Source organism: Phocoena phocoena, chromosome 9 (assembly GCF_963924675.1).
Source record: "Phocoena phocoena chromosome 9, mPhoPho1.1, whole genome shotgun sequence".
In the NCBI taxonomy this organism is placed as follows: Eukaryota; Metazoa; Chordata; class Mammalia; order Artiodactyla; family Phocoenidae; genus Phocoena; species Phocoena phocoena.
The window spans coordinates 93,887,793-93,901,005 of record NC_089227.1 but is presented as its reverse complement, the minus strand read 5'-3'; the positions used below and the strand labels follow the sequence as shown (position 1 = coordinate 93,901,005).

General features: G+C 39.4%; 1 protein-coding gene across 1 annotated transcript in view; it reads right to left on the bottom strand.

Annotated features, from left to right (window-relative positions):
- Nucleotides 1-13,213, bottom strand: part of LOC136127961 (maltase-glucoamylase-like) — a 76,970-nt gene that overhangs the window by 47,116 nt on the left and 16,641 nt on the right. Inside the window, exons 8-15 of the mRNA XM_065883596.1 lie at nt 12,435-12,547; nt 12,015-12,140; nt 11,082-11,213; nt 10,815-10,931; nt 9,479-9,592; nt 8,336-8,420; nt 6,845-6,962; nt 140-311 (exon numbers count right to left, since the gene is read on the bottom strand). Coding sequence (XP_065739668.1) covers nt 140-311; nt 6,845-6,962; nt 8,336-8,420; nt 9,479-9,592; nt 10,815-10,931; nt 11,082-11,213; nt 12,015-12,140; nt 12,435-12,547 — 977 coding nt within the window. The remainder of the gene's footprint in view (nt 1-139; nt 312-6,844; nt 6,963-8,335; nt 8,421-9,478; nt 9,593-10,814; nt 10,932-11,081; nt 11,214-12,014; nt 12,141-12,434; nt 12,548-13,213) is intronic.

Sequence of the window (13,213 nt, the reverse complement as noted above, 5' to 3'; positions counted from 1 at the left end):
TCAGTGTCATACTGATGTGGATGAAGCACATAACCCTCCAGACTTTAAATCCCTGGGCCATGGAGGGCAGTAGAGGGGAGCTTTATCATTTGAAAAACTTCTAGCATGAGGCATTCTGGGGACTGGGATGTGGACTCACCATTGGGATACCAAAAAGGCTGAACTCGAGCATGCCAGGGATGGACCATCGAAGGTCATTCCAGGTGGCTGCGTTGTCTCCTAACCAGTGGGCTGCAAACTTGCCAGACCCCGCAAAGGTAGAACGGGTTAAAATGAAGCTTCTCTTGTTAGGGAACACAGTCTTGACAGCTCTAGAGAGGGAGAGAGACTTAGGGAGTCAATGTGTGACCTTAGCGTGCCTTAGCCCAGAGGACAGAGTGATAATATCGAGGATCTCAAGTTAATACCGCACTCTTCCCTTCTAGCTCTCTCCTGTAGAGTTAGAGTTGCTGTTGGGAGCAGACTGTACCACTGAGTATGTTTATATTTTGTTTTGTTTTAGACATTTTATGTACATTATTAACTCCATAATTTCAAAGTTCAGTAGAAGGATACTGAGCCAGTACCTAAAACCCCAAAGCACATGAAGTCTATAAGTTACTTAACCCTCCATACACCAGTCTATAACAGTATGGCAGAGAGGAAAATACATGGGCCTTGGACTCATGCAGAAATGAATCCAAATTTTGCTCTTACATTTTATTAGCTGTTTCACCTTGGTCAAATTACTTCCCTTTCTTCCAACCTTTCATTCATTCATTTATTCATTCTTTCTTTCATTATACACAGTACACAAATACTTATTGGATTCCTTCCTCCCAATGTGATCAGGATTTTCTTCATTCAATAATAACAACCATACTTATCTTGCCGAATTTTGTTTTTACATTCTTTTTTCTGTATTGCTGATTTTTTTTTAATATAGCAAGTTCTTATTAGTTATCTATTTTATACACATCAGTGTATACATGTCCATCCCAACTTCCCAATTCATCCCACCACCACCACCCTGCCTTCCCCCCTTGGTGTCCATACGTTTGTTCTCTATATGTGTCTTCATCTGTACCATTTTTCTAGATTCAACATATATGCGTTAATATACGATATTTGTTTTTCTCTTTCTGACTTACTTCACTCTGTATGATAGTCTCTAGGTCCATCCACGTCTCAACAAATGACCCAATTTCGTTCTTTTTTATGGCTGAGTAATATTCCATTGTATATATGCACCATATCTTCTCTATCCATTCGTCTGTTGATGGGCATTTAGGTTGCTTCCATGACCTGGCTATCATAAATAGTGCTGCAAAGAACATTGGGGTGCATGTGTCTTTCTGAATTATGGTTTTCTCTGGGTAAAGGCTCACTAGTGGGATTGCTGGGTCATATGGTAATTCTATTTTTAGTTTTTTAAGGAACCTCCATACTGTTCTCCATAGTGGCTGTATCAATTTACATTCCCACCAACAGTGCAAGAGGGTTCCCTTTTCTCCACACCCTCTCCAGCATTTGTTGTTTGTAAATTTTCTGATGATGCCCATTCTAAATGGTGTGAGGTGATACCTCATTGTAGTTTTGATTTGCATTTCTCTAATAATTAGAGATGTTGAGCAGCTTTTCATGTGCCTCTTGGCCATCTGTATGTCTTTAGAGAAATGTCTATTTAGGTCTTCTGCCCATTTTGGATTGGGTTGTTTCTTTTTTTAATATTGAGCTGCATGAGCTGTTTATGTATTTTGGAGATTAATCCTTTGTCCGTTGATTCGTTTGCAAATATTTTCTCCCATTCTGAGGGCTGTCTTATCATCTTGTTTATAGTTTCCTTTGATGTGCAAAAGCTTTTACGTTTCATTAGGTCCTATTTGTTTATTTTTGTTTTTATTTCCATTACTCTGGGAGATGGGTGAAAAATAATTTGCAGTGATTTATGTCAAAGAGTGTTCTTCCTATGTTTCCCTCTAAGATTTTTACAGTGTCTTGTCTTACATTTAGGTCTTTAATCCATTGTGAGTTTATTTTTGTGTATGGTGTTAGGGAGTGTTCTAATTTCATTCTTTCACATGTACCTGTCCAGTTTTCCCAGCACCACTTATTGAAGAGGCTGTCTTTTCTCCATTGTATATCCTTGCCTCCTTTGTCATAAATTAGTTGACCATAGGTGTGTGGGTTTATCTCTGGGCTTTCTATCCTGTTCCATTGATCTCTATTTCTGTTTTTGTGCCAGTACCATACTGTCTTCATCACTGTAGCTTTGTAGTATAGTCTGAAGGCAGGGAGCCTAATTCCTCCAGCTCCGTTTTTCTTTCTCAATACTGCATTGACTACTCAAGGTCTTTTGTGTTTCCATACAAATTATGCAATTTTTTGTTCTAGTTTTGTGAAGAATGCCATTGGTAGTTTGATAGGGATTGCACTGAATCTGCAGATTGCTTTGGATAGTATAGTCATTTTCACAATGTTGAGTCTTCCGATCCAAATACATGGTATATCTTTCCGTCTGTTTGTATTGTCTTTAATTTCTTTCATCAGTGTCTTATAGTTTTCTGCATACAGGTCTTTTGTCTCCATAGGTAGGTTTATTCCTAGATATTTTATTCTTTTTGTTGCAATGGTAAATGGTAAACATTTCCTTAATTTCTCTTTCAGATTTTTTGTTGTTAGTGTATAGGAATGCAAGAGATTTCTGTGCATTAATTTTGTATCCTGCTACTTTATCAAATTCATTGATTAGCTCTAGTAGTTTTCTGGAAGTATCTTTAGGATACTGTATGTATAGTATCTTGTCATCTGCAAACAATGACAATTTTACTTCTTCTTTTCCAATTTGTATTCCTTTTATTTCTTTTTCTTCTCTGATTGCTGTGGCTAAAACTTCCAAAACTGTTGAATAATAGTGGTGAGAGTGGGCAACCTTGTCTTGTTCATAATCTTAGAGAAAATGGTTTCAGTTTTTCACCACTGAGAATGATGTTGGTTGTGGGTTTGTCATATATGGCCTTTATCATGTTGAAGTAGGTTCCCTCTAGGCCCATTTTCTGGAGAGCTTTTATCATAAATGGGTGCTGAATTTTGTCAAAAGCTTTTTCTGCATCTATTGAGATGATCATATGGTTTTCATCCTTCAATTTGTTAATATGGTGTATCACATTGATTGATTTGCATATATGGAAGAATCCTTGCTTTCCTGGGATAAATCCTACTTGATCATGGTGTATGATCTTTTTAATGTGTTGTTGGATTGTGTTTGCTAGTATTTTGTTGAGGATTTTTGCATCTATATTCATCAGTGATATTGGTCTGTAATTTTCTTTTTTTTGTAGTATCTTTGTCTGGTTTTGGTATCAGGATTATGGTGGCCTCATAGAATGAGTTTGGGAGTGTTCATTCCTCTGCAATTTTTTGCAAGAATCTGAGAAGGATGGGTGTTAGCTCTTCTCTAAATGTTTGATAGAATTCACCTGTGAAGCCATCTGGTCCTGGACTTTTGTTTGTTGGAAAATTTTTAATCACAGTTTCAATTTCATTACTTGTGATTTGTCTGTTCATATTTTCTATTTCTTCCTGGTTCAGTCTTGGAAGGTTATACCTTTCTAAGAATTTGTCCATTTCTTCCAGGTTGTCCATTGTATTGACATAGAGTTGCTTGTAGTAGTCTCTTAGGATGCTTTGTATTTCTGCAGTGTCTGTTGTAACTTCTCCTTTTTCATTTCTAATTTTATTGATTTGAGTCCTCTCCTTCTTTTTCTTGTTGAGTCTGGCTAATGGTTTATCAATTTTGTTTATCTTCTCAAAGAACCAGCTTTTAGTTTTATTGATCTTTGCTATTGTTTTCTTTGTTTCTATTTCATTTGTTTCTGCTCTGATATGCATGATTTCTTTCCTTCTACTAACTTTGGGTTTTGTTTGCTCTTCTTTCTCTAGTTCCTTTAGATATAAGGTTAGATTGTTTATTTGAGATTTTTCTTGTTTCTTGAGGTAGGACTGTATTGTTATAAACTTCCCTCTTAGAACTGCTTTTGCTGCATCCGTGTTTTAATTGTCATTTGTCTCTAGGCATTTTTTGGTTTCCTCTTTGACTTCTTCAGTGATCTCTTGGTTATTTAGCAACGTATTGTTTAGCCTCCCTGTGTTTGTGTTTTTTACATTTTTCCCCTGTAATTTAATTCTAATCTTATAGCGTTGTGGTCGGAAAAGATGCTTGATATGATTTCAATTTTTCTTAAATTTACTGAGGCTTGATTTATGACCCCAGACATGATCTGTCCTGGAGAATGTTCCATGTGCACTTGAGAAGAAAGGGTAATATGCTGTTTTGGGATGGACTGTCCTATAAATATCAATTAAACCTATCTGGTCTGTTGTATCATTTAAAGCTTGTGTTTCCTTATTAATTTTCTATCTGGATGATCTGTCCATTGTTATAAGTGAGGTGTCAAAGTCCCCCACTATTATTGTGTTACTGTCAATTTCCTCTTTTATAGCTGTTAGCATTTGCCTTTTGTATTGAGGTGCTCCTATGTTGGGTGTATATATTTTTACAATTGTTATATCTTCTTCTTGGACTGATCCCTTTGATCATTATGTAGTGTCCTTCCTTGTCTCTTGTAACATTCTTATTTTAAAGTCTATTTTATCTGATATGAGTATTACTACTCCAGTTTTCTTTTGATTTCCATTTGCATGGAATATCTTTTTCTATCCCTTCACTTTCAGTCTGTATGTGTCCCTAGGTCTGAAGTGGGTCTCTTGTAGACAGCATATATATGGGTCTTGTTTTTGTATCCATTCAGGGAGCCTGTGTCTTTTGGTTGGAGCACTTAATCCACTTACATTTAAGGTAATTATCGATATGTATTTTCCTATTACCATTTTCTTAATTGTTTTGAGTTTGTTTTTGTAGGTCTTTTCCTTCTCTTCTGTTTCCCACTTAGAGAAGTTCCTTTTGCATTTGTTGTAGACCTGGTTTGGTGGTGCTGAATTATCTTAGCTTTTGCTTGTCTGTAAAGCTTTTGATTTCTCCATCGAATCTGAATGAGATCCTTGCCAGGTAGAGTAATCCTGGTTGTAGTTTCTTCTCTTTCATCACTTTAAATATATGGTGCCACTCCCTTCTGCCTTGTAGAGTTTCTGCTGAGAAATCAGCTGTTAACCTTAATGGGAGTTCCCTTGTAGGTTGTTTTTCCCCTGTTGCTTTTAATAATTTTTCTCTGTCTTTAATTTTTGTCAGTTTGATTACTATGTGTCTCAGTGTGTTTCTCCTTGGGTTTATCCTACCTGGGACTCTCTGCACTTCCTGGACTTGGGTGGCTATTTCCTTTCCCATGTTAGGGAAGTTTTCGACTATGATCTCTTCAAAACATTTTCTTGGGTCCTTTCGCTCACTCTTCTCCTTCTGGGACCCCTATAGTGTGAATGTTGGTGCGTTTAATGTTGTCCCAGAGGTCTCTTAGGCTGTCTTCATTTCTTTTCATTCTTTTTTCTTTAATCTGTCCTGCAGCAGTGATTTCCACCATTCTGCCTTCCAGGTCACTTATCCGTTCTTCTGCCTCAGTTATTCTGCTATTCATTCCTTCTAGTGTATTTTTCATTTCAGTTATTGTATTGTTCATCTCTGTTTATTTGTTCTTTAATTCTTCTAGGTCTTTTTTAAACATTTCTTGCATCTTCTCGATCTTTGCCTCCATTCTTTTTCCAAGGTCCTGGATCATCTTCATTATCATTATTCTGAATTCTTTTTCTGGAAGGTTCCCTATCTCCACTTCATTTAGTTGTTTTTCTGGGTTTTTATCTTGTTCCTTCATCTGGTACATGGTCCTCTGCCTTTTCATTTTGTCTATCTTTCTGTGAATGTGGTTTTCGTTCCACAGGCTGCAGGATTGTAGTTCTTCTTGCTTCTGCTGTATGCCCTCTGGTGGATGAGGCTATCTTAAGAGGCTTGTGCAAGCTTCCTGATGGGAGGGACTGGTGGTAGGCCGAGCTGGGTTTTGCTCTGGTGGACAGAACTCAGTAAAACTTTAATCTGCTTGTCTGCTGATGGGTGGGGCTGAGTTCCCTCCTTGTTGGTTGTTTGACCTGAGGTGACCCTGCACTGGAGACTACAGGCTTTTTGGTGGGGCTAATGGCGGAGGGCTCAAGCCAATAAGTACTTCCCAGAACTTCTGCTGCCAGTGTCCTAGTCCCTGTGGTGAGCCACAGCTGCCACCCGCCTCTGCAGGAAACCCTCCAACACTAGCAGGTATGTCTGGTTCAGTCTCCTATGGGGTCACTGCTCCTTCCCCCTGGGTCCTGATACGCACACTACTTTGCGTGTGCCCTGTGAGACTGGAGTCTCTGTTCCCCCCAGTCCTGTCGAAGTCCTGCAATCAAATCCCACTAGCCTGCAAAGTCTGATTCTCTGGGAATTCGTCCTCCCATTGCCAGACCCCCAGCTTCGGAAGCTTGACGTGGGGCTCAGAACCTTCACTCCAGTGGGTGTACTTCTGTGGTATAAATGCTCTCCAGTTTGTGAGTCACCCACCCAGTGGTTATGGGATTTGATTTTATTATGATTGCGTCCCTCCTACTGTCTCATTGAGGCTTCTTCTTTGTCTTTGGATGTGGGGTGTCTTTTTTGGTGAGTTCCAGTGTCTTCCTGTCAATGATTGTTCAGCAGTTAGTTGTGATTCTGATGCCCTTGCAAGAGGAAGTGAGCACACGTCCTTCTACTCCGCCATCTTGAACCAATCTCCCTTGCTGAGTTCTTAAAAATAACACACTGGCAACCGGCATCTAGTGAGACTAAGAATTTGATCATGTATTAAGTAAATCTGATCATATATTAAGTCCATAGCAATAATGGCCTTACTCTGCTGTGGCAATTGCCATGGAGTAGCCATACAGATTGTGGACATCGTATTGCTTGCCCCAGTGCTGTACTGCATCCATGCAGAGACTCTTGCAGAACAGGTACCCATCCAGGATTCCTATGACAAAAGAGGGATCAGTCAATGAGAGCCTGAGATGCATATTCCCTGTTTCTCGACTATCACCTGAAATTGTGGCTCCCTAGGCAGGCATTTTTTGTGGCCATCCTGGAAATGATCATACAGCTTCCTCACTATCAGAAGGATATATACTTTCAGTAGTTTCTCTGATATACAAAAAAATTGTGCTGACCCATACACATTCTCCCACCTGGGTGCACAGGTGACCAGAGGCAAGTATTTGGAAGTAAGTGGATCTAGTTAGACTTGAAGTTAGATCTGAAGTCTTCAAACTGAGCTAAATTAAGTGGTCCAAGAATAAAAATATTAGATGAAAGCGTAAATTAATTTCTCACCCTTTCTCTAAGCTGTCATAAGGGATGACTGACCAATCTCTCTTTCATTCATCCAATCTTTTCTGCTCCCCTTGCACCACTATGGTTCAGATCCAAATTACCTTTGTCTTAATCATTGCAATTGTTTTCTTAATGGCTTATTTAACTCTGATCTACTGATCTTCTAATTCACATTAGAAGCACACATTAATGCCAGATCAATATTTCTAAAACCATTTGACTGTTATGTTTCCCTCTAAAACTTAAATAGTTTCTATCACCAAAAGAATGAAGCCTCCCATCTGAGTCTCTCAGCATTTGATCCTGACCCAACTGCCCTAATTTCCTATTTTTCCATCAGACTGGAAGTTTTCATAAGATGCTATAATTCTAGCAGCTCATTCCTTTCTTAATCAAGATACAATTTATCTGTGAGCCTCTAGATTTCTTCAAACTACAATAAATGCTGTGATTCCAGGGCCACACCCTGGGATACACTGTTGTTCAAAGTTCAGTCAGAACTCACTAGCATCATACTCACTGACTCTGATGTTGACCCGCCCCCCTCTTCCCTCCCACCCTACCAATGGGTTCTGGCTTCCTTTCATTTTATGGTCCAAATCTGTTCTTCACTGACATCTGTTCTTCTTGACATTACCAGACTTGACCTTCATATGAAGACCTAACCTGGTTACCTAGTCTCTCTCTGGTTAGCCCTAACCTATTTGGGTACACACTTGAGAGGAAAATGAACTAACCACTAACCTCTGGCTTCTGCACCATATCTTCTCTGGAACAGAAACAGCTCAGATGTAGGTAGAAGGACTAGATTGATTGCCCCTTTTGAATTTATGCCTCATTTAGGAAAGCATAGAGTGTTTTGATTTTCTTTCCTAGTTTTCTTTATATAGTACCCACATTTTCCTTCTCCTATGCAATTTATGTAAAAAATCTCTTGCCAGGTTATTCATATATATCCTTATGGATTTAAAATACCAGATATTCATTGCCATTTTAATCAAACTAATCAGCACTTACTGGGAGTGAATGGGGGATAATTTAGATTGTTTGTGGAACATCCTGAAACTGAACCATCCACGAAGTTGGAGACTTCATTCATATCCTAGAAGACAAAGAACAAAGACTATTAAGAAAAAGTAACATATCCTGGTATGTTGTACTGATGGTGTCTTTCTTTTTGTTTAGGACTCAGAGAAATGATTCTAGATATTTCTTTTTTTAACGAGGTTCTTATGTTAAGGAGAGAAATAGATGTTCCTGTCCTGCCTTCTCTACCCATTGAAGGCTTTGTGGAGAAGGTTCTTAAAATCCCTTCAAAATGATATATGTATATAATCATTGAAAATGAAAAATTTCCAAAAATATTAGGTGAAAAATATTTCAATTTATATGGTCCCATGTATATCAACTCATACATTCTCTAAATATTCAAATATAGCTATGAATACACACACATATAAATGCATATACATATATAATACAAACACATGCAGAGAGAGTGAGAGAACAAGCATGTACCCACAGCTGTGCAAGTGAGGGCTCTGGAAACATGCATGCTGAAATATTGATGGTAGATGTCTTTGGTTGATATCACTTTAGCTCTCCTCATCTGTTTAGCTCTTTGTATTTGCATTTTCTACCTTTCTCTTATAAATAGAAAAAAGTTCAACTCTAGAGCTCTGTAAATTGTGCCAGACACCTGCTGCTTTGCATTTGTTTTCATTTGACATCATGTGAGACATTTGTCCTTTCTGCAGCCACAGTTCTGTCGCTCACTTGAGTACTTTGGCTTTGATCAGTTTATCCAACACGTCCAAGTGAAAGAGCCCTGAAGGGGCAATTGAACAATTTGTGTACTTTGTGACAATGTAAGGAGTGCATGACCTATTTTTACTTCAGCTCATTCATTTGTAAAAGGAGAGCTAGACTCGGAAAAAAAAAATATCTCGGTTTACTTTCTTCCACTTCTAACAATCTGATTTTGAAGTCTAAGCTACATGTTTTGGTAAGATTATTTGAATAGTAAGAGAGAGAATACCTAGAATTATTGCCATACTTGCTTTCCTCTCCTCCTCTTCCCCCTGTGCTCCATGACTCGATGATATAGAGATACACAGTCTGAATGTTAGCCGCCTAGTAATCAAAATGTTAAGAACTCACAATCCAGATTCCATCAAATTCTACTTGATTGTGGAAAAGCTCACATTCATTTGCCCACCAAGCAGTACACTTGGGGTTGGTGTAATCAGGAAACACAGTTTTTCCAGGCCAGACCTGCAGGAGGAAAAGAAAAACATTGATCAAAGGAAGTTAAATGAATGCAGAGTAAAACAGAGTACAAAGAAATTCCTAATACAATCATGGCAACAGAGGTGCCCAGGCACAGGTCCTTTTCAATTAGGAATGTAAAGTGCTTTAAATATTTAGACTAAATAGGAGGAGTCAAATAGTCACTTGAGAAAAAACTTATTTCAAAAAAATGGTTAAGTCTTTCCTAATCTTCAACTATGCCTCACCCTTTCCTCACACTTTCTCTACTCCTAATCCTAGGAATGGTAAATGAGGGAGACTACTGTATAATTTCAACTGACCCATGACAAGTTATGGGTTCTAACCATCAATTACTCTTCTCTATTCTCTTCCTATCCACTTCTTCTCAGACACTAGGCACTCGGGTCAGCAGAGGTGTTAGAAGTGAACCAGCAGATAACACCTTCATGGAAAACAAGGACAAATAAGTTTGAGAAAGAACTAGTCAAACTTGCCAAATAACAGAAAAACTGAGTAAGAAGAGGAATGAAATAATTTCATTGGATTTGCCAGTTAGGAGGTAACTGGTGCCAAAGCAGCATCAGTGGAGTGACGGGGGAGGAAAGTAGACTGCAGTCAGCTGAAGAGTGAATGGGGGGTACTTCCCTTGTGGTGCAGTGGTTAAGAATCCTCCTGCCAATGCAGGGGACATGGGTTCGAGCCCTGGTCTGGGAAGATCCCACATGCCGCGGAGCAACTAAGCCTGTGCACCACAACTACTGAGCCTGCGTGCCACAACTACTGAAGCCCGTGTGCCTAGAGCCCATGCTCTGCGACAAGAGAAGCCACCGCAACGAGAAGCCCACGCACCGCAACAAAGAGTAGCCCCTGCTCGCCGCAACTAGAGAAAGCCCGCACATAGCAACGAAGACCCAACGCAGCCAAACATAAATAAATAAAATGAATAAATTAAAAAAAAAAAGGGAATGGGGGGTGAGGTGAGGAGGTGGACATTCAGTATCTAAGTCTATTGTTTAAAGGGACTTTTCTGTGAAGGGAATGTAAGAACTGGGATGACTAGTAGGTATTTGAGGATGAAAGGACAAGGGCAAGTTGATCCCCAGCATATATAAGCAACTGAAAATGTAAAACAAAACAATTACAGACACACACACACACACACACACACACACACACACACACTGCCACAGCCCCTCCACCAGCCCCCACCTCCCCATTAAGATACCTCCCCAATGAGTGGAGTCACTCCATCTGAAGCATTCACCCATATCTTCATATCTGAACCCCTGTCATACGGGCCATAGGGATTACTTGGGGAAGAGTTGTTGGAGATGGCTGGATCCTAAGAAGGGGAAAAATACAATGAGGGACCTAGCTTTGAGCTAGAAGCACTGAAAGGGAACTGGGGATTGAGGGATGAGGGAGGGGGAGGAGGCGTAATGACAAGGAAGAGCAAGGACCTGATGTGGGGGAATAAGAGGACAGCACATACCACAATGATGACCAATTTTTGTCCGTTATTGTGTAACTCTTTAACAAACTCAGGGAAGCCCTTAAAATTTACTGGATCATAAGTGAAGTCCTTCCTCTCATGCATATAATCGATATCAGCATGCTGAACGTCCTGAAAGAATACACAACGTCCACAATTTATGAGCCTACCCCTGGAATCCGATGAGCTGCATCACCCTACCTTGTTGCCTGGCGCTCCGGCATTGAAAACCAATCTAACAAACAAACCACAACAGTTACAAAAAATATCACTAAGGCTATCAAAACACATCCATTACCTAAATGCTATGTCATCCACAAGATAAAGGAGAGAAGGGACTGTCTCTCCCACTTCTCCCGCATTTGACTACACCACATTTTGTATTGTTGCTTCTCTTCTACTTCAAGCCTTCTTTGGCATTTGCTCTTTCCTTATTTTACTTGTATGAAAATAGTGGAGCCCAGAATGAAATTGACTCTTGCTCCAAGACCTAAGTGTCTGCCTCCAAGGGAATGGGGTAAGGGAGAGAAGAGGATTCTTCCAGAGACTACTGGGTGCTTCTCTTTGCATCTCTTGTAAGACCTCGCTACTCATTATATACTAGACACATTCAAATTTAGCCACTTAAATCATAAAAATATTTTATTACATGTATAAACTGTATTCTTTTGTTCCCTTAAACTAGGGAAAGAAATGCCTTGAGAATACAAATAAGAAGGCATTGTGTAGAATGTTATTAATACAGTAAGTATAAGAAAACCAGTTCCTTCAAGGAATGGTTGGCCCAACAATAAAGTCCAGCATTGTGAATATATAAAAATATTTTTGTCGTATATTTTTTTTAAAAACTCAGGAGGAGACAGTATAAAGAGTTGTTCTTATTCCCCAAGAAAATTCTTTTATTTTTGGAGGATTTTTTGCTGCCTTACTTACGTAAGGCAGCTGTGCGGCACGGTTTCTCTCCATGACTTCTTTCATGTTACCCAGGGTTCCATAGTCATAACGACTGAGATGAAACCCAAGTGCCCAGTATGAGGGTAGGGCTGGCCGTCCAATGAGCTGAAAGAATGATGTGAAATGGAAGTTAGCAAATACTCTATTTTTAACAAAACTTTTTCTACACATTAGTTTGGGGGCACAAAACATACCCCACTTTCCAACACACTATTTCCTTAATATTAGAATGCTAGGCCCTTTAATAAATCATTGAGGTTCGGATCAATTTGTAATAGCACATTTATAATAGCTACTTATAATAGCATATGTTTGTGAGTCACACTTGCATATTAAATTTACATTTCTTTGCTCTTATTTACAATTTCCTCAGTCATAACCATAACATTATAAGTTTACCTCTTGATACTCTTGAACCACTTGCTCTGGCGTGTTTCCCAAGAACACGTAGAAGTCGAGAATGCCCCCAGTGGTGCGGTAAGTGACAGCCGGGGTGGGCTGGAGGGAAACCTCTTGAAAGATTAAAAATGAAGCACATAAACATTAGAATTTATTCTAGAGTAATAATTACAAAGCTTTAGACCAGAGGATCACCAGTCATCTGAACACTAATTAAGTGATCCTAATGCCTCAGTTTTTGTATAAAAAGGGACAAACTCTGACAATCAAAGTCCACCCTCACAGCACAAGAGAGGCCAAAGCATTTGTTCTGTGACAGATTTCCATAACTGGTGACTGCAGTGTCTTAACTGCTGTGTCAGGATTTCATGAAAAAGCAACCAGTTTCAGGAAGGGGTCCAGAATAAGCCACTGGGGCATAAAAATGATTGTAAGCGGAATGAGTTTGAGTTTCTGAAATCCCTTATCCACCTGAAAGCAGAGCCTCCCATACAGACTCAGCTGTCATAAACCCCCTGCCCTGGAGCAAAACTAACCTCCTCTGAGACAATAACTTGGCAGCACACAAGAACACCCAGCCCCCACTACTCTCCTAAGGGCTCGCTGATCTTTCCAAAACGTCATTTGTTGTTCCATTAAATGCCCTTTATCCCTCTCACCCCTTCTAAGAAGCCATTTGTTTCATCCTAAGTACATTTCTTCCCCTATTAGGATTGTTTCTAAGTCCCAAATTCTAACCGCCCCTTTGAGTTACTCACCGAGCACTCTTGTGTATATGC